The sequence below is a fragment of the Pipistrellus kuhlii genome, unplaced genomic scaffold (genome assembly GCF_014108245.1).
Source record: "Pipistrellus kuhlii isolate mPipKuh1 unplaced genomic scaffold, mPipKuh1.p scaffold_m20_p_4, whole genome shotgun sequence".
Classification (NCBI taxonomy): domain Eukaryota; kingdom Metazoa; phylum Chordata; class Mammalia; order Chiroptera; family Vespertilionidae; genus Pipistrellus; species Pipistrellus kuhlii.
Window position 1 is genome coordinate 34,399,923 of NW_023425540.1, and position 18,899 is coordinate 34,418,821.

Sequence of the window (18,899 nt, forward strand, 5' to 3'; positions counted from 1 at the left end):
CACGCCCCTCCAGAAAGCCCCGCCCACACTCACGCCCCGCCCACCTTACCCGCCCCGCCCCCGCGACACCCGCGCGCGGCGAGAGTCCGCGGAGCCCGAGCAGTTACGTCATCAACAGGCGACGGGCCCGGCCTTTCCATTCTCCGGGTGCCTGGGTGACTTCTGAGGGCCCATGTGGCCGGTTCCTGGTGATTCTGGGCTGTCCGGGGAGGGGTCTGGCGGGGTCCGGGAAAGTCTCCTGAAGTCCGGGCGTTTCGGCGGACCCTCGGGGCCCATCGGAGGTAGGTAAAGGCGGCTCCCGATGAGGGTAGCTCAGACCCACGCCGGCTCTGCCTTGTTATCTGGCATGCTCCTCTCTGGGCTCCCCAGTCTCCTCCGCTGGTTACCTCCTAACCAGCCCAGGAGGATCCCCTCAATTTCTCTTGGACACAGATTGTGTCCTTTACGATCACATCCCCATTGCACTGCCCGCTGTGACTCGTCCCCGGAGTAATCCGCATCTTCTAATCGCAAGTCTGTGCTTAGGAGGTACCCTCGGTTTCTAATACTCCCTCCTCCGTCCAGTCTGGTTTAATATCATCTAGTCATTCAAAGCCCAGCGGAAACGCACACTTTGGATCTTTCTGGGAGCCACCCAGATTTCACATCACTTATGGCCTTTGCACTGCGTCATGGTCCCTCCTCCTTCTCCCCTCCTGTCAATGCTGTTCTCACTAATCAGGCAAACCACTGCTCCTGCTCCTCAGTTTCCCTTCTTAATGTTAAACTCTTTCTCTCAGGGCAGTTATGTGCTCTTTTGCTTATACTCTAGTACGGGGCAAAGTCCTGCAGGCTAGATTAGGCCAGGTGCTTGTTTTTGGGTAGTTAGTGAGCCAAGCATGATTTTTGCAGATGAACATTTGCAGTCTGTTTGATGATAGGAAACACTGACTTTGAAACTGGAGTGAGTGAAATAATCTCCTCCCTCCTCCAAATCATTTTCATTCAGAAATTTTAAAAAAAATTGTAGTCATCACTATTTTGGGTGTTTCATTGGAAATTTTCTTTCTTACTATATAAGTAACTACACGAATACCCTCTGTTTTCCTGTTGGCCCACAAAGCCTGAAATATTTATCACCTGGCCCTTTACAGAAAAAGTTTGTCCCCTCCTATAACAACGTTCATCTTATAGTTCCATTTGTGATTTTAATTTTGTGTTTTCCCATGGAACCCAGCACAACGCATCCTTTCCTTTATTCTACAAACGTTCTTTGTAGTTCAATATCTCTGATGGCCATTTGGAAGATGGACGAGGGAGTTAGGAGGACCTGATGTTGCATTATAAGTAGATGAGAAGATCTGAATTAGGGCAGTGGAACTAGGTGGAGTGAATGTGATGAAGTTTAATTTGGGAGGTAAAGTCAGCAGATCTTTTTGGATCTTAGAAGTGAGAAGGAAGAGACAAGTTAAGACTGATTCCAGATTCCTAGCTGGTGCAAATCACAAGCTGAAATGGAGAATATTCAAGTGTGAGGGTACACACCACGTCTTTCAATCATCCTTGTATCCCTAGTGCCTAGAACAGTGTCTTATACATGGTAAGTACTTGAATGAACAGAAAAGTTTCCCCCCTTTTTAATCACATTACCATGTTTCATCAAAACAGCCTTTAACATGTTACACTTAGAGATTTTGGTGTAACTACTGCACTATATTCGGGCTTTCTGGGATAGTTGATGCGAAGTACCATTGGAATCATTCACCTCTTGCAAATTGAATAGTCTGGAAAGACATTTGGCCTTAATTACATGTCAGTTGTAAATTTCATTCTGTTCTCTCACTTTAATTTGGATTTAATTCCAGAATTGCTTTATTCTTGTTTTCTTATTGTTTAAGCCATCTTAAAAATTAATTAATTTAATTTTGAGTTTCTACATCAGAATATTATCTTCTTGATTTATTTTCTTTTAAGACTTTAAATTTAATTTTAAGCTCCCACATTAGAATGTTAGTTTTGTTTTCCTTTGTTGGATTTTAGGCTTTCAGGAAGTCAATCCCTGGCTTATTAAAGATTAAATTTTATCCTAATTTAATTCCAGGCAACTTTTACATTTGCAGTTCACCTTCAGTAAATGAACATTCTAAGCCATAATGTTTCTCTCTGCTTTGGCTACTGGATGGCTAAACTAGATTTATTCCCAAGTGTTATAAATTGGTCAGTTAGGTATGAGGATATTTGTAAGTAGCCTCTGTGTATAGCTGAGTTGGATAGTGCAATATGGTAGCCCTATCTGTATTCTTCCTTCTTCCTTTAGCTTATTTTTCTGTGTTATAAAATGGTCTACTGATCACTAAACTTCTACACAGCCTTTTGAAAGGATGCAGAATGAAAATTACAGCTATTTATACACACAGGTTTATGAGTAACATGTACATAAAATATTTTCTTTTTCAGACATAAGGCAGAGTCACTAAAATTATTTCTAACATCAGTTTCAGACTACTTTTGGATAAAAGTAATTGTATGAAATTATGGCTGGTTATAAGCCTGTAGCTATTCAGACATATCCTATACTTGGTGAAAAAATCACCCAGGATACACTGTACTGGAACAACTATAAGGTAAGTATTTATGCCAATTTCTCCAGCATGTGTTATACTTTGGATACTTTAGTTAAGCATTAATAACTAAAAACAGTATCAGTAGCTAATAGTTTGGGCAGAAAATTTGATATTAGATATTTTCTTGGGATTTTATGTAAATTGCTGCCTAATCATTTTAATCATACAAGTGCCTAGTACAAAATAGATGATTAATCAGTGACAATTGAATTAAATTTTAGAATTTGAATCTCATATGCAAGAAGTTTTTTTTTTTTTTTTGCTTTAATCTAAAGGAGGAAGTGATGTAAAATTAATTCTTCTTGATTATAAAGACTTAAATAGATATTATCAGTTTTAACTCTGTGAATACTGAATACTGTAATTGTTAATACTCTGTATTATTTTTTTATTAAGACCCCTGTTCAGATCAAGGAGTTTGGTGCAGTGTCAAAAGTAGACTTTTCTCCGCAGCCTCCATATAATTACGCTGTCACAGCTTCTTCAAGGGTAAATATAACATTGCATTTATTTTTCTATTTATAGTTTATATTTACTACTAATTGTGAGCCATCTGGTAAAATACCATGTTTTTTTTTCTTGTAGATTCACATTTATGGGCGATACTCCCAGGAACCTATAAAAACGTTTTCCCGATTTAAAGACACAGCTTACTGCGCTACTTATCGGCAGGATGGTAGATTGCTTGTGGCTGGCAGTGAAGATGGTGGAGTTCAGCTTTTTGATATAACGGGGAGGGCTCCCCTCCGGCAGTTTGAAGGCCATACTAAGTAAGAGACAGTTAAAAAAATCTTTTTTAATTGAGGTATAATTTACAAACAACATTATATTTGATATTTGTATATATTGCAAAATTGTCACAAGGCTAATTCATTTTTTTTTACCATACAGTTTTAGACAGGTGCTTTTTATGTGTTCTTTTTTTTTTGTAAATTCTGTTTTCTGGGCTTTGAATAAAAACACAGAGATATGTATCTTTAAATACTTTATTTCTTGGTTGTTGTAAAATAGTCTGTTTCCTGGTTCAGTCCTAAGGTGAAGTTTGATGGGGCTTATGAATTCCCTAGAATCAATCATATGTGACATTTTAGGAAATGGATGTTTATCTAGGGAGACATTCTATAGTGTTCATTAACTTCTCATGAGATCCGTAACCCAGTTGTGATTATAAACCACTGATAGAAAGGCAGCCTCACAACTATTAATGAGAACTTTATAAGCCTGAACTGTGTTAGATGTTCTCATTTTGAAGTTATGTTGGAAGGTGGGTTTTCTTTCTTCTTGGATTTAGTATTTTGCCTCTTGATCAATTGAATTGTCAAGGCAATTTTATATTATAACTTTATTTCAGGATTACCAATGTCATTTCTATAATTTGTTATCAATTTAAAATCTTAAGAGTGTTTTTCTTTTCTTTTTGTACTAAAGGCCCAGTGCACAGATTTGTGCATTGGTGGAGTCCCTTGGCCTGGCCTGCGGGGATCAGGCTGGAACCTGCTCTCTGACATCCCATGAGGGGTCCCAGATTGTGAGCGGGTGCAGGCCACACCGAGGGACACCACTGGTGCATCAGGCCTCTAGTATGCATATAATGTCCTTAGTTAATCTCTTCCCATTCTCCCTCCTCCTCCCCTTTTCCCTCTGAGATTCATCAGTCTGTTCCATGTGTCCATACTGTGGTTTCTGCTCCTGCTTTTGTGTTGAGCGTCTGCCCCCTAGTGGTCAGTGCTACTGGTTGGATGGTTGGCTGGTTGCTTAGGGTTTTATATATATATAGAGAGAGAGATTATCAGAATGGTCTTATCCCATCAGTGAAACATTTAAAATATAACAGAAACTTACTTAACATGATCCTATTTAGTGGCAGATTTTCTTAGAATTTTTTAAGGAACTACCCATTTTGAAATTGTTTAAATTAAAGTACCTGTGTACCAACATTTAGAATATTTTACTTTCATTGAGCAGCTAAGTAGAATTGTTAACATATTAGAAAATATAATTTTATGGCTATTGTTTAATATTTTTATTAACTTCATAGTACATGGGTATTTAAAATTTGAAGTTAGCTTGAGGACAAACACCTGTTTTAAAGATTTTTTTCTCTCTTATGATTTCACCCTGCAATTACACCCTGAAACATTTGCGGGAAAGAAGTGTTTTATGTTAGAAGGTGTCAGAACTATCATTTTTTATTGCTTTTTAATGAACTAACTGATCCTTTATCTTTCAGAGCAGTCCATACAGTAGATTTTACAGCTGACAAATATCATGTGGTCTCTGGGGCTGATGATTATACAGTTAAATTATGGGATATTCCAAACTCCAAAGAAATTCTGACTTTCAAAGAACATTCTGATTATGTGAGGTGTGGATGTGCTAGCAGGCTGAACCCAGATCTCTTTGTAACAGGTTGGTAAACTCGCTCCCCGTCCCCGCTTCCCCCAAAGTTGATAACTGTGCTAGACTTTAATATGCTTTGGGATTTTTTTTTGGATAGAGGAGTTTAAACATTTTTTAATAAACATGTTTTTGTTTTCTAGTTGTTTTCTTTTTCTTTTTTCTTTTTGGTGATTGTTATTCCTGTCCTCCAAATGTACTTGGAAACATCAGGCTGCCTTGAAAACATAAGACAATTAGAACTGTAATGGGTTTAGCATTCTGATTTCAGAGTGTCCAACAGCTGGGAAACAAGACAATGCAGTCAGTCTTTGGGTGCCTGTGCAGAGATTCCCAGATGACTCAGTAGTGACAGAAGCCTGGAGATGGGAATAGTTTAAGATTCTGCATAATATAATGTCATGCTTCTTCAGAAACAGTCAGTGGTACCAAAGAGTTTAGAGATACTATATCTTTATGAATTTACATATGACTCTTTAAAAATTTCATCTAAGCTTTTTTCCATTTATATATTTACCTATTTATTTTAATATGTTTTTATTGATTTTTTTTTAGAGAGGAAGGGAGAGGGAGAGAGAGAGAAACATCAATGAGAGAGAAACAACATTGAGTGTCTGTCTTCTACACAACGCCCAATGCGGATCAAGCCCAAAACCCAGGCATGTGCCCTGACTAGGAATCGAACTTGTGACCTCTTGGTGCTTGGGTAGATGCTCAACCACTGAGTAACAACAGTGGGGCTAAGCTTTTCTCCTTTAAAATTTTACGTTTGAATATACATATATGCACACACACTCACACACACACACAATATAGTTTTTGTTGTTTTGAATAGTGAAACTCACATAATAAAAATTGATATCCTAGGATCATATGATCATACTGTGAAGATGTTTGATACACGAACAAACAAGAGTGTTGTCTCGGTAGAGCATGGTCAGCCAGTGGAAAGTGTCCTGCTTTTTCCCTCTGGAGGTCTTCTGGTATCAGCAGGTATTTCTTTTAAAAATTGCTTTCACCAGTATGTTGGTCTTGAATCAGATAATTTCTTATCAGTTACTTTTTAAAATTTATCAGTGTGCACTTTTGCCTATATATGTGTGTTTGCTTAAACATTGATAAGTGGGACAGGGAAGCAGTTATCACTTATTGAGTACCTATGTGAACCAGATACTGTGCTATTATCTCTGATGCCCTAGATGAGCCGACAAGGTAGGTAGTTTTCTCTCTGTTTTACAACTGAGAAAATAAATAAAAGTTTTAAATATTTTGTCCAAGGCAAAGTGGTAAATATATCTGAAATCCTCGAACTTGAGAGCCTGCTTATGTCCTTAACCCAGAAATCCAGGTTGTACACCTGCTGTTATTCTCACACAAGAGATCCATGGCAGTTTTTGAAAACACAGTTTCTTTCAGATCTAGAATCAGGCTTGTCTTTTTCTTGTGACTCGATGAAATGGCCTTACCCAGGAAATAGTTCCAATCTTGGAGGAGGAGGTAATGTGAGGTCAAAAGAGGCCTTGCTACATTTTTCTTCGAGGGTGGAACTGAAGTGTTCTTATGTTGATCATAGTGCATTTTCAAAATTATAATGGAAGAAGTGAATTGGCTGTTTTCATTTGTCAAATCCAAATTAATGTGTTGACCTTGGAAGCATACATAGATAGTATGTGTACTTTATAGCATATTAGAAAAGGGCTGTGTGTAGCCTTTTAAAAAAAATTCTGAAATTATCCTGTTTTATACTCCCTAGTACCTATTTGATTAAAAAAAAAAAAAGTTGATAACATTGCCAGACGTATTTATTTGTCTTGCTATTGTTTTGAGAAATGAAAAGTTTAAGATGAGAAGTATGATAGGTACCTTTATACTAATTACTGTGTCACGAGTTATGTCACCTTGAGCAATCCCTTAACTTCTATCGATCTTGAAAAGGAGAGGTTAGGCTCGATCAGTGGTTTCAAACTAATCTCTGTCATGAGCTGCCACCTGTGAAGAGGCAGGACCGTGAATTGGGTTCCAGGCTCTCTTGCACAGTCAGGATAGGTAAGAAATTTGGTCCCCCCTTACACAGCCCCTTTTCTATTTAATCTCTTAGACTTCTGCTTAAGATTTTATTAAGATGCTATTAATATTTCATTAAGATGCTGTTTTAAAAAATTATTTTTTAACCACTGGATTAAATTGTGTTTTAGGTTCTTTCCAACTCTTAAAGTAAGAAAAAGTTATAGGGAAATTTGGGGTTCGAACATTTTTTGGAAATAAAATCTGCATTATTTACATGGTATTACAACATTTCTTTTGAAGAATGTTTTATTATAATTTCATTAAAATCTTTTGGTTTTACTTTTTATTTTACCAGGTAGTTTTGTGTATTTTAAAAATAAGAAATTACGTAATTGTCATAACAGCTCTGTGAGGTAGGAGCAGTTATTATCAGGTACACACCCGGCGAAAGAGAGTCAGCTTTGAAACCAGGCACTCTGGCTCTGGAAGCCCTCACTTAACCTCTGTGCTGTGGAGTGTCCAGTGAAGAATGCTCTTCAGGTCTTAAATTTTTTAATCTATAGGCGAATATCAAACTAATGATTATTTCTTTTTATAGGAGGCCGTTATGTTAAAGTCTGGGACATGCTAAAAGGAGGACAGTTGCTAGTGTCTTTAAAAAATCATCATAAAACTGTGACGTGTTTATGCCTGAGCAGCTCTGGACAGAGGTTACTCTCTGGTTCACTGGATAGGTTAGCATTTTCATTTTCTTTCTTCATCATTATTAGTATACTAGAGGCCCGGTGCATGAAAATCATGCGCTGGGGGGTTGGGGGGAGGGATCCCTCAGCCTAGCCTGCACTCTCACAGTTTGGGAGCCCTCAGGGGATGTCCAATTGACTTTAGGCTGCTCCCCATCAGTTGGACAGTCAGTCAGATATCCTTAGTACTACCATGGAGGCGGGAGAGGCTTCCCCCATCACTACTGCTCTTGCCAGCCATGACCCTAGCTTCTGGCTGAGCTGTGCTCCCCCTGTGGAAATGCACTGATCACCAGGGGGCAGCTCCTGTGTTGAGTGTCTTCCCCCTGGTTGTCGTGTGCATCATAGTGACTAGTTGTTCTGCTGTTTGGTCAATTTGCATATTAGCCTTTTATTATATAGGATAAGTACTTACTGCTGGAAATGAGTTATTTCTGCAGTTTTTGTGATAAAATAAATATTCTGCCAAATGATTTCCATGAAAAAAATTCTTTTGAGTTTAAAAGTTTTGACCTTTTATTTACATATAGAAAACTTTGATGTAGTTTATTGCTTTAACTTATATAATTAAGGAATTTTTATTCTCATCTGAGGATAATATTTTTTAATTGACTTTAAAGAGAGAGGAAGGGAAAGAGAGGGAGGGAGGGAGGGAGGGAGAGAGAGAGAGAGGGAAAGAGAGAGAGAGAGAGATAGAGAGAGAGAGGAGAGAGAGATGAGAGAGAAACATTGATCCGTTGCCTCCTGTACTCACCCTGACCAGTACTGGAACCCGAGACCCTTCAGTGCACTGGATGATGCTCCAACCGAGCCACAGCAGCCAAGGCATACTTAAGAACTTTTACTGAGCCATTCAAACATTGGTCTTTTAAAACAATCTGATTCTGTAGTTTCTTTTAAAATCATTATGGTATATTCATATATTTCAAACAGTTATAATGAGTATGTATACGTATGTATTCTAGTTTATATTTAAAATTTAAAACTTCATGTAAAAATTTATATATATTAATGTAGTTCAATTTTACTATTTTAAATAGGTATTAGTATTCCATTAGTTAATGTTCTGGAACAATGCTGTCTAGCAGAAATATAATATGAGCTTACATATGTCATTTAAAATGTCATAGTAGCCACATTAAAGAGATAACAAGAACTAGGTAAAGTTAATTTAACTAGGTAAAATTCATTTAATTCACTGTATCTAAAATATTATTTCAATATGTAATCACTATAAAAATTAATGAGACACTAGAAACAACTTTAGCATGTAATACATGCCCTCTGATAACAGTGTTTTATAGTGATTAAAGTGAAATATACTGGTGTTTAACAGAAAAATATTTTTATACTGCTGCAGTTTTAAAATTTAAATTAATTAAAATTAAGTAAAAAAAAAAAATTCAGTTCTTCATTTTTACTAGTCACATTTCAAGAGCTTAGTAGCCACATGTGAACTACAGCACAGTTCTAGAATTATATTCCTCTGTTGGTCATTTTTAATTTCTCCCTCATTATGTAAAGCCTTCCCCCCTCAGTCTGTTTATTAAAAAGTATTCATTGTAAAGCTAAAAAATACTTCTAATACAAAGGAATTTATTGTGAATAGCAAATTCTCTCTAATGGTGTTGGTAGGCAACTTGGGACTAAAAGCTAGATAACTTGGCTCTGTCTGCAGTAGTTCTTGACCCATAGTGATTTTTGTCCCTTGGGATATTTGGCAATATCTGAGGATATTTTGTTTTTTGTCACAACTTGGGTCAGAGTGCTGCTGGCATAGAGTGAGTAGAGGCCATGCAATCACAGAGCAGGCCCCCTCCCCCCCCAACAAAAACTCATCTGGCCCAAAATATTAATGTTGCTAAAGTTGAGAAAACTTGCTCTTTTGCACTTTCATTAATACTTGTTCTTCACCTCGTTTTATCTTCAGGCAACAATGCTTTGTGGTCTATCCTTCTAGTGGCCAGTCTTTATACAAACGTATGGCTAGTCCTAATAAATACTTCTTTTTAAAAGAGAGGATTCAGTGATGAATTAGTTTGTAATTAATATTACTAATTATTGTTTATCTTCATTGTGTAAATTTTAATATTCACATATTGAATTTTCCAAAAAATGGAAAATTTTATACTCATTTTCAAGATATTTTTATGACAGACCTTTCTTTTTTATTAGGAAGGTGAAAGTATATAGCACAACTTCCTACAAAGTAGTCCACAGTTTTGATTATGCAGCTTCAATTTTGAGTCTTGCACTTGCAGTAAGTACTTTTAGTTTCTTTTAAAGCTTCCTCTAACCTTGCCTGTTACATGAAACTAAAATGAAATGGTAGGGTTTATCTTTGTATTCGAATAAATCTTATTTTCTTTTTGTCACATTAGAGTATTGAATTAAGACAATTACTAGAATATATGACTTGCCCCAGTAACTTAGCATGCTTTCAGATTTAGGTCCCACACACTGCATAGCTTCAAACCAAGTGCAGTTGATAAAACTCTTCAAAACATTTAACTCAAGGGTTGGCTCTCTGAGGGGGTAAAAAAATTGAGGGGTAGGGACCGTGGAGGAAAGAGGACAACAAAATAAAGTATCTCCTTTCCTTTGTTGACTGCTCTTTCTGGAATGTTCACTGTCCAGTTTCACGAGCTATTGAGGAGGAGAATATTTGAATACATTTTATCGAAATCTAAATTGGGAGAGGAAAACTAAATATTTTCTTGGCAAGAGTAGAAAAATCATGTCATTACATAATCCCTTTTTTCTAGTAAGAGGATGCAGAAAAAAATATTTTGGAGTTTTCCAAGATGTCATTGACTGCACATTATTATACAAACTGCCAATGATGATTTATAGTAGGTATAAGTTCTGTCCATATAATAGTATCCTAGAGGAGAAAATGATTTTGCTCTAAATTTTTGCATAGATATGTTAGGCAGAATATCTATAGCTAAATGGAACTCTTGGTGAAAGTATGGATTAGCAGCAAATACATTATAAATGGTATTTTGAAGAAAAAGTATGGTAATTTATGAGTTAGGAATAGATTAACCTATTTTTTTGTAATTGCTGTTAGCATGAAGATGAGACAATAGTTGTAGGAATGACCAATGGAATACTGAGTGTTAAACATCGGAAATCTGAAGCAAAGAAGGATTCTCTTCCCAGAAGAAGAAGGCCTGCATATCGAACTTTTATTAAAGGGAAAAATTATATAAGGCAAAAGGTATTTAAAAATATATATATATTTTTATTGATTTTAGAGAGGAAGGGAGAGGGAGAGAGAGAGAAACATTGTTGATGAGAGAGAATCATTGATCAGCTGTCTCCTGCACACCCCCTACTGGGATTGAGCCTGCAATCCAGGCATGTGCCCTTAACCAGAATTGAACTTGGGACTCTTTAGTCCTCAGGCCGACACTCTATCCACTGAGCCAAACCGGCTAGGGCAAAAGGTATTTTTTTTAAAAGTATATATATATATATCCTTTATTTTTTTTTTTAAGGAGAAATTTGTTAGAGCAGCAAATTCCCTGCACATTACTGGGAAGTATAGTTTACATGGCATTTAACTTTATTTTGATTTTTTTCTATATCAAATTTATCTCTAGATTGCTAGATTGGGGACTTTACTAATAAGTAATGGGGAATAAGGACTACTTTATTTAATACCCATAATCATAACAATGCTGTAATACTTTACCATATTCAGAGTGATGTATTTCACATGCCATCTGATGTGATCTAAACCGCCCTGAGAAGTTGTAGAGTCAATAACGTCCCCCTTTGGCATCTGAGAGGATGGGGAAGTTATAAATTGTCCAGAATTTCATTTGAATCATAATTGACTGGATCAAGTTGACTGAATCATAATTTCTCTAAATCTTTTTTTCCCTTTCTACTAAATCTTATTGCTTGACATGTAAAGAGAATTGAAATCAGTAACGTCTTCCCAGAGTGGAGGTGTTGTGTATGCATTGTAACTTACAATCATAGGAGAGTAAGAGCACGCTGATGTGACAGATTATTCTGTTTCCGTTTTATCTATATTATAGGTATGGGATCATTATTCAGGAGTAGTTTAGGAATGCCATGGTATAAAAATACCACTACAAACAAGTTCTTTTTATACAGGTGTTGATTTTTCTCTGTAAATTTACTTTTCAATGCAGGATGACATTTTGATCAACAGACCGTCAAAAAAACACCTAGAATTGTATGACAGGGATCTGAAAAATTTCCGGATTTCCAAAGCACTTGACAGAGTCCTTGAGGTGAGTGAGCAGTGAGTGTGTGTGTGTGTGTGTGTGTGTGTATAAAATTCTTTTTATTAAGACTTTTTTTAAGAGAAGATTGAGGTTCAAAGCCAAACTGAAGGGAAGGTACGGAGATTTCCCATATAGCCCTTGCCTCCACACTTGCACAGCTTCCTCCACTAACAACATTCCCTACCAGAACGGTGCATTTATTACAATTGATGAACCTATAGGGAGCATATTTTTAAAGGAATCATTTTATTACTTGTCTTGTGCAGTACCATGACTCAAAACTGTGAAGATGAAATTAAGTTTGGCAATTATTAGTAAGTTCCAAGACTGTAATTTCTCTTGTGCTGTCTTGTCTGCTCATGTTGACTCTGAAAATTTTTCCAGCCCAGTTGTACAATAAAGACACCTGAGGTTACAGTTTCCATCATAAAGGAACTCAGTCGAAGAGGAGTTCTTGCAAATGCCCTTGCAGGTCGGGATGAAAAGGAAATCAGTCGAGTGCTTAACTTTTTGATAAGGTATGTTTCATATCCCTGAAACACATGTACTTTACATCTGAAACCCTTTATCCCCAAACGAGACACATTTACTTCTAACGCGATCTTGGTAGAGAACTGATAGAACGACTCAAGTCAATGTTAAGATTTTTTTTCAAGTTGGCAAGGTTCAGTAAACAATTTTTGCTTTGTAGGAATCTGTCTCAGCCGAGATTTGCTTCTGTTTTGATCAATGCTGCTGAAATAGTTATTGGTAAGTAATTGTTAAAACTCGAAAAATCCTAGCATGCTTGCAAAAGTGAGATGTCAAAATATGAAATAAAATTTGGAACTCAAATAAAAATATGTTTTTATCAATTAAAAAATATATATATTTTATTGATTTTTTACAGAGAAGAAAGGAGAGGGATAGAGAGTTAGAAACATTGATGAGAGAGAAACATCGATTCAGCTGCCTCCTGCACACTCCCTACTGGTACATGCAACCAAGGTACATGCCTTTGACCGGAATCGAACCTGGGACCCTTCAGTCCGCAGGCCGATGCTATATCCACTGAGCCAAACCAGTTAGGGGATACATTTTTGATTGAAGATTTTTATGGAGAAAACAAACAACAGTAAATTAATGCATTTTAAAAAACATTTTAAAAACAGTAAAATGTTTACAGTGCTTCAACTTTGAATTGCTGTTATTAGGGTTATGATAAAAAAAAAAAAAGCAAAAAAACCTTTTTTCTTAAACATCTATAGTGACCGTGACTATTATATATATTTTTAATGAGGAAATGAAAATAAATCAGAACTTCCATGCTCTACTTCTTTTGTTGTTAATCCTCACCTGAGGATATTTTGCCATTGATTTTTAGAGAGAGTGGAAAGCAGGGGGAGAGACACAGAGATAGAAACATTGATATGAAAGAGACACATCAATTGGTTGCTTCCCATATAAGTTCCAACCAGGGCCAGGGGTCAAGTCTGCAACTGAGGTACGTGCTCTTGACCAAAATTTTACCTTCAGTTTGCATTCTGCAGGCCGACGTTCTTTCCACTGGGCCAAACCGGCTAGGGCTTCATGCTCTGCTTTTTATCACTACTTCTTTTTTGAAATATATTGATTCAGATAAATTGTTTACTTCCTGTAAATCATAAATTACAAAATAAGTACAGATATTTCAGTGCCTTTGCATATAATATTTTTATGCTTTTCCTAAATATTATTGTTAACTTAGATATTTCTAGTTAACTGTGTTTTCTCTGTTTCTAGATATATATCTGCCGGTAATTGGTCAGTCACCTGTAGTTGATAAAAAGTTTTTGTTACTTCAAGGACTTGTAGAGAAAGAGATTGATTACCAAAAAGAACTACTAGAAACCATGGGGATGATGGGTATGCTTTTTGCTACCATGACAAGGAAAGAAAGCACGCCTGCTTCTGACGGACTTCTGGAGAACAAGAGGATAGAGTTCTAGTGCCTGCTTCGTAAGACACAGGACCGCTAACGGGATAGAATTGATTCTATTAACTATTGGAAAAAGAATCTCTCTGACACGATAAAAAAAACAAACAAACTATTTACAGAAGCAGTTTTATAGAAGAGACTGGCAAAGCTATGACTGGAAAATAACTATGGTTTGTGACATGGTTTTCCATGTAATAGTTTGAATTATTTCGTGGCATCTTTGGCTAGAAGATCTCAATTGTCTTGATCATAATTCACCTTCACCCTGGACAAGTTGATACTGGTTTTCATGCAGCAAAGTTCTGTACCAGCAGCTGGATAGGCATTCAGAACTGTGGAGATAGCTTCAAATGGAATCATTCCAAAGACACAGGGTCTTATTTATTTTTTTACCCATTCCTGGAAAAATTGAAACAAATGGCAGCAACAAATAAATTATTTCTTTAATCAGTGCCCTTGGTTTTTCCAGGCCCTGCTGAGCTTGCCACCTTCTCCTTGACATCACTTATCACAGGCCAGATGCTCTCCTTTAGCTGCTAATAGGCCTGGAGCTGTTCCAGGTGGGCAAATCAGTGGCCAGCTCTGTATAATGACACTTAGACATGCATTCAGAGAGGGCGATGAGGCAAAGTCGGTACCTAGAAATTGTGCTCTCCACCCCAGGTTTTCTTTTTATTTTTTTAATCTTGACTGCCCTTATCAGAGCAAGGTCTACAGAGAGGCCTTAGTAGGACCATGTTTTTACTAATTCCCCTTCGTAGGCAGCCTTTTTACCAAGTTTTCAACTTGCTTCAGGTCAGTGGAATGAGAAAACTTGCCATTTCTCTTAAAATAAATAGCCTTTCAGCCTTTTATATGTTTGGAATTTATATTGTAGCTACCTAAGTGTCTGGAAACCATTTTCTCATTTGTATTTGGATTTTTTTGTTCTTAAATAATGCTTTATTGTTGGAAGTATTACACGTCTCCCTTTTTTCCCCATTGACCCCTCCAGCCTACCCCTGTCCCCACCTTAGGCCTTCATCACCCTATTGTCTGTGTCCATGGGTTATTGTATTTTTTTCTTTACACAGTCATATGTTTCAGAACTCCAAGCCAAAGTAACTTGCTTTGGAAAATAGCTGTATTTTTTTAAAGTTCAGTATAAATCACATTTTAAAAATAAAGAGATTCTTATTTTTTTCCTTGGCTTTCTAAGATGTATCAATTCCTGATGGAGAGTCACTGGTTGTTTTCACACTTGCTACCTCTCCCACCTTACACCAATTCCTGTCTCACCTCAAGGAGTTAATTATCTGTAAGGAAGTACACCTTGGGCTAGAAGAACCTTCAGTTAAAGGAAGATTTTGTAACGGGAATCTCCTCTTAAAATTTCAGTTCTGGGAATTTAGGTTTTTATTTTATTTGAAGCAGAAGAAAGTATTTCTGTGTTCTGATAAGGGAATATGCTCAAAAAAGGGTCTAGTTTCCCTTTAAGCAGTCACATAGCACAATAGCCTATAAGAAACCAGGAGTTTGCTTCCGTGAGTAATTATGAGATCAGTCAAAGTCAGAAACTGTTTATGTTGAAAAGGGTTCATTTATATAAATAAATTTGTATTTAAAAGCTTTTTTTAAAAATTGAACTTCATAAGTGTATATACTAATAAAAATTAGAAGTTGAAATTCTATCTAAAACTAGTTGCCATCAAGTGTCTAACATGTGACAAGGGTTTCCCTTACATCCTTTGATTTTCACAACACCCATTAAGCTTGATGTTCTCGCTGAACATTGAATTCGCCAAGCGTGAGGTCCTCATCATCCAGCACTCTGAACTGGTCTGCCTGCTGCGGCTGCGAGTCCTTACGTGAACGGAACTCCACTGAGAGTTGCAGTTTTAGATGCTGTTCTGCATTTCAATTGCTCCATATCAGTACATATAACTCAGCTTCATTCCTTTTAAGGTTGGCCTCCTATATCACTGTATAGATGTGCCATAATCAGTTTAACCAGTTTCCTATCAATAGGCAATTGGATAGTTTATATTTTATAGTCATAAGCAATTCTGCACCGAGCAAGCTTTCATATACACTTTTTTGGTGTATTTTGAGGAGTGTTTGCTGGGATAAATCAATATGAATTCTGATTCTAGGGAGTGAGTCTATTTCCACCCCAAAGTCTGTTTGGTAACGTCTTATTCCTGCTGCTCATCACCTAAGGAAAGGCCATCTGCCTTTCCACTCAAGACTCCACGCACCAGTGTCACTTCCCAGTTGTATTCCACGAAATCCTCTCAGACAGGGTACTTTGTATTCCACAAGATACTTAATTATGAGCAGAGGATACTATTTTTCCCACTGCATGTGGTGACATAGAAGTGACGAAGTTTAGGTGACTTGTCCAAAATCATGCAGGTTAGTGGCAGGTCGGGAGTTTGAACTCAGGCAGTCTGAGTACATATTCTCAACCACTCCAGGAATAGTATCTCATTCTAGAACCATGGAATACGTCCTTACTCATCTTCATATTGCCTTTTCACAATTCAAAGTTGGTGCTTAATAAACGTGCTGAATGAACAAATAAAACGAACAAATGTTTATTGAATTCAGCTTGGCAATTCACATGAAAACAATAGTTTTGTGTATGAGCTGAAATTATCATTTTTCTGAGAGCTATAACTCAATATTTCTGGACACATTTCTTTGAAAATTTTAATCTAATGAAACTGAAACCATGTACATGTATTAGGACAACTTACCTTAGCTCACCACGAGGTGGCAGTATTATTTTGAAAAGCAAGATAAACCCCTTCTGCAGCCTTTTCTATAAATCAAGTTGTTCTTCCTAAAGATTAAGGTTAAGTTCTCCTAGAACACAATCAAGATATTTGGTTATTGCTATGTTGATAAAGTGGGTTCAAAAACCATTTATAATTATTAGATGCTAACCAGAAACTTGGCATAAATCTCATTTTAAGGCCCTCTTAAAATGAAAGACTAAACTTTTCAACTATGTAGAATAATGGAAAGAACATGTGATTTATGTTCCAGGACAAAGCATAGATGTTCTGGGTCTCAGCTTTCATATCTGTCAAATGGGCTAATTCACCTCCTTTGCAGGATCATTGTGAAAATAAATGCAATAATATGTGTCTTACCTGCCTTTCTGTATTTCTCACATGTCTGTGATTATGGAAAGTCTACCTGTCCTACCCCAGTTGGGAGATTTTTCTTAGTTTCCCTGATGATTAACATCATTTGAATCAGTTAAATAAGAGTTGAGTTAAATTTTTCTTTTATATAAATGATGTTCTTAAACAAATCAGATAAGCCATAACATGAGGGTTGTAACTGACTCGAGACAGACTGTTTACAAACATTTTGAAATTTAATGGTATGATTTGCAACATACACAAATATGTTAACCACTTACTCATGAAAGTAAGATGTCAATTCCCATGGAATCATTAGTGTTGTAGTAGAAGTTGCAAATAGAATAAGAATGTTTAGAGAATTGTTTGTCTTTAAGCATACTTAGTGATGCAGACTTCCCTTTATTCAAGTTAACTATATTAACTCAACTGTATGATGACTTACATTATTGACCAGAAGGTTAAAAATATAAACTGCACTAATTTTTTGAGAGTTGCTAATAGACATTACTATAAGAACATTGGATTCATAAGTATTTTCTCAAGGTTGTTAAAAATATAGAGAGATAATTGATAAGACAACCTTCTATTAGTAAAGTGCTACCAGGGCGAGGAAATCATCATCCCTGCATCAGAGACACTTTCCTCAGAGGAAACAAGTGAAACACAGTGGTGAGATTTTTTTTCTTTTATTATTGTTCACTTTGGAATAAAAGATTTTGAAGCTTGCCTACCTAACTCATTCTTACCTTCCAATGGGTAAAGATCTAGGTAGAAACAAAGAATTGAAAAAGGAGAAAGTAGGCAATTGCAGTAAGTTTACTGACAGTAGCATATTTTAATTTCCTTATTCTATAATTTCTAAGAGAATATGAAGAGTTTATACATATGGTTTTCTAACATAAGATCCTTAGTCATAAACTTAAACATAATCTAGTAGTTTTATTTATTTATTTGGGAGGAAATTACAAATTATTTAAGATAGTGTAAGTCAGTACATTATTGATGATGGTCAACTTGTAAGGAGGATTCTGTAAAATCCTGCCTAGCAATACAAGGATGATCAAAACTGGGAAATATGGACAATAATAATAATGATGGCCAAATCCAATAATACGATTACTAAGGCACTGTTCTCACCAATGTACATATATTAACTCAATCTTCACAATCACTTGGGTAGGTACTATTACTATCTCCATCAAAATTACTTTTTTGCAGATACGTATTTCTATACTGTGTAAAGTTAGTACAGATTAAAAAATTAGAAACAAGGTGGTAACTGGGAAGTGGTGAATGCGTTAGTTTGGTCGTTGTCATCATTTCGTTGTATATGTACATCAAATCATCTTGTTGTGCACTTAAAATATATATAATTTTTACTTGTCAATGATACCTGAGTAAAGCTGGAAAGAAAAGATGGGCCACTTAAAAAAATAACCAAGAGTGCTCTAACCGGTTTGGCTCAGCGGATAGAGCGCTGGCCTGCGGACTCAAGGGTCCCAGGTTTGATTCCAGTCAAGACCTTGGTTGCGGGCACATACCCAGTAAGGAGTGTGCAGGAGGCAGCTGGCTGATGTTTCTTTCTCATTGATATTTCTAACTCTCTATTCCTCTCCCTTCCTCTGTGTAAAAAAATCAATAAAATATATTAAAAAAAATAACCAAGAGTTTTTGACAAACCTTTTTTTTACAAATATATCTAACAAGCTGGGTTACATGGATACTTTCCTTGAAAATATAAATGAACAAAATTGGTCCCAAAGAGGCAGAAAATTGAAACAGAACACTGACCA

General features: G+C 36.4%; 1 protein-coding gene across 5 annotated transcripts; it reads left to right on the forward strand.

Moving 5' to 3' along the window:
* The first annotated feature begins 112 nt into the window (after positions 1-112).
* Positions 113-15,161, forward strand: UTP15 (UTP15 small subunit processome component). 5 transcript variants are annotated; one of them, XM_045571584.1, is made up of 14 exons: positions 113-281; positions 585-943; positions 2,437-2,603; positions 3,000-3,092; positions 3,189-3,373; positions 4,834-5,012; positions 5,868-5,993; positions 7,606-7,741; positions 9,926-10,010; positions 10,824-10,973; positions 11,920-12,021; positions 12,400-12,533; positions 12,707-12,765; positions 13,777-15,161. In XM_045571584.1, the coding sequence occupies exons 3-14, from the start codon at positions 2,514-2,516 to the stop codon at positions 13,980-13,982; spliced, it is 1,545 nt and encodes a 514-aa protein (XP_045427540.1). In that variant the 5' UTR covers positions 113-281; positions 585-943; positions 2,437-2,513; the 3' UTR covers positions 13,983-15,161. The 5 variants fall into 5 exon arrangements, with proteins under 5 accessions (XP_045427540.1, XP_036266753.1, XP_036266755.1 ...); XM_036410860.2 differs by having other exon boundaries at positions 2,475-2,603; XM_036410862.2 differs by lacking the exon at positions 585-943.
* Positions 15,162-18,899: the final 3,738 nt, after the last annotated feature.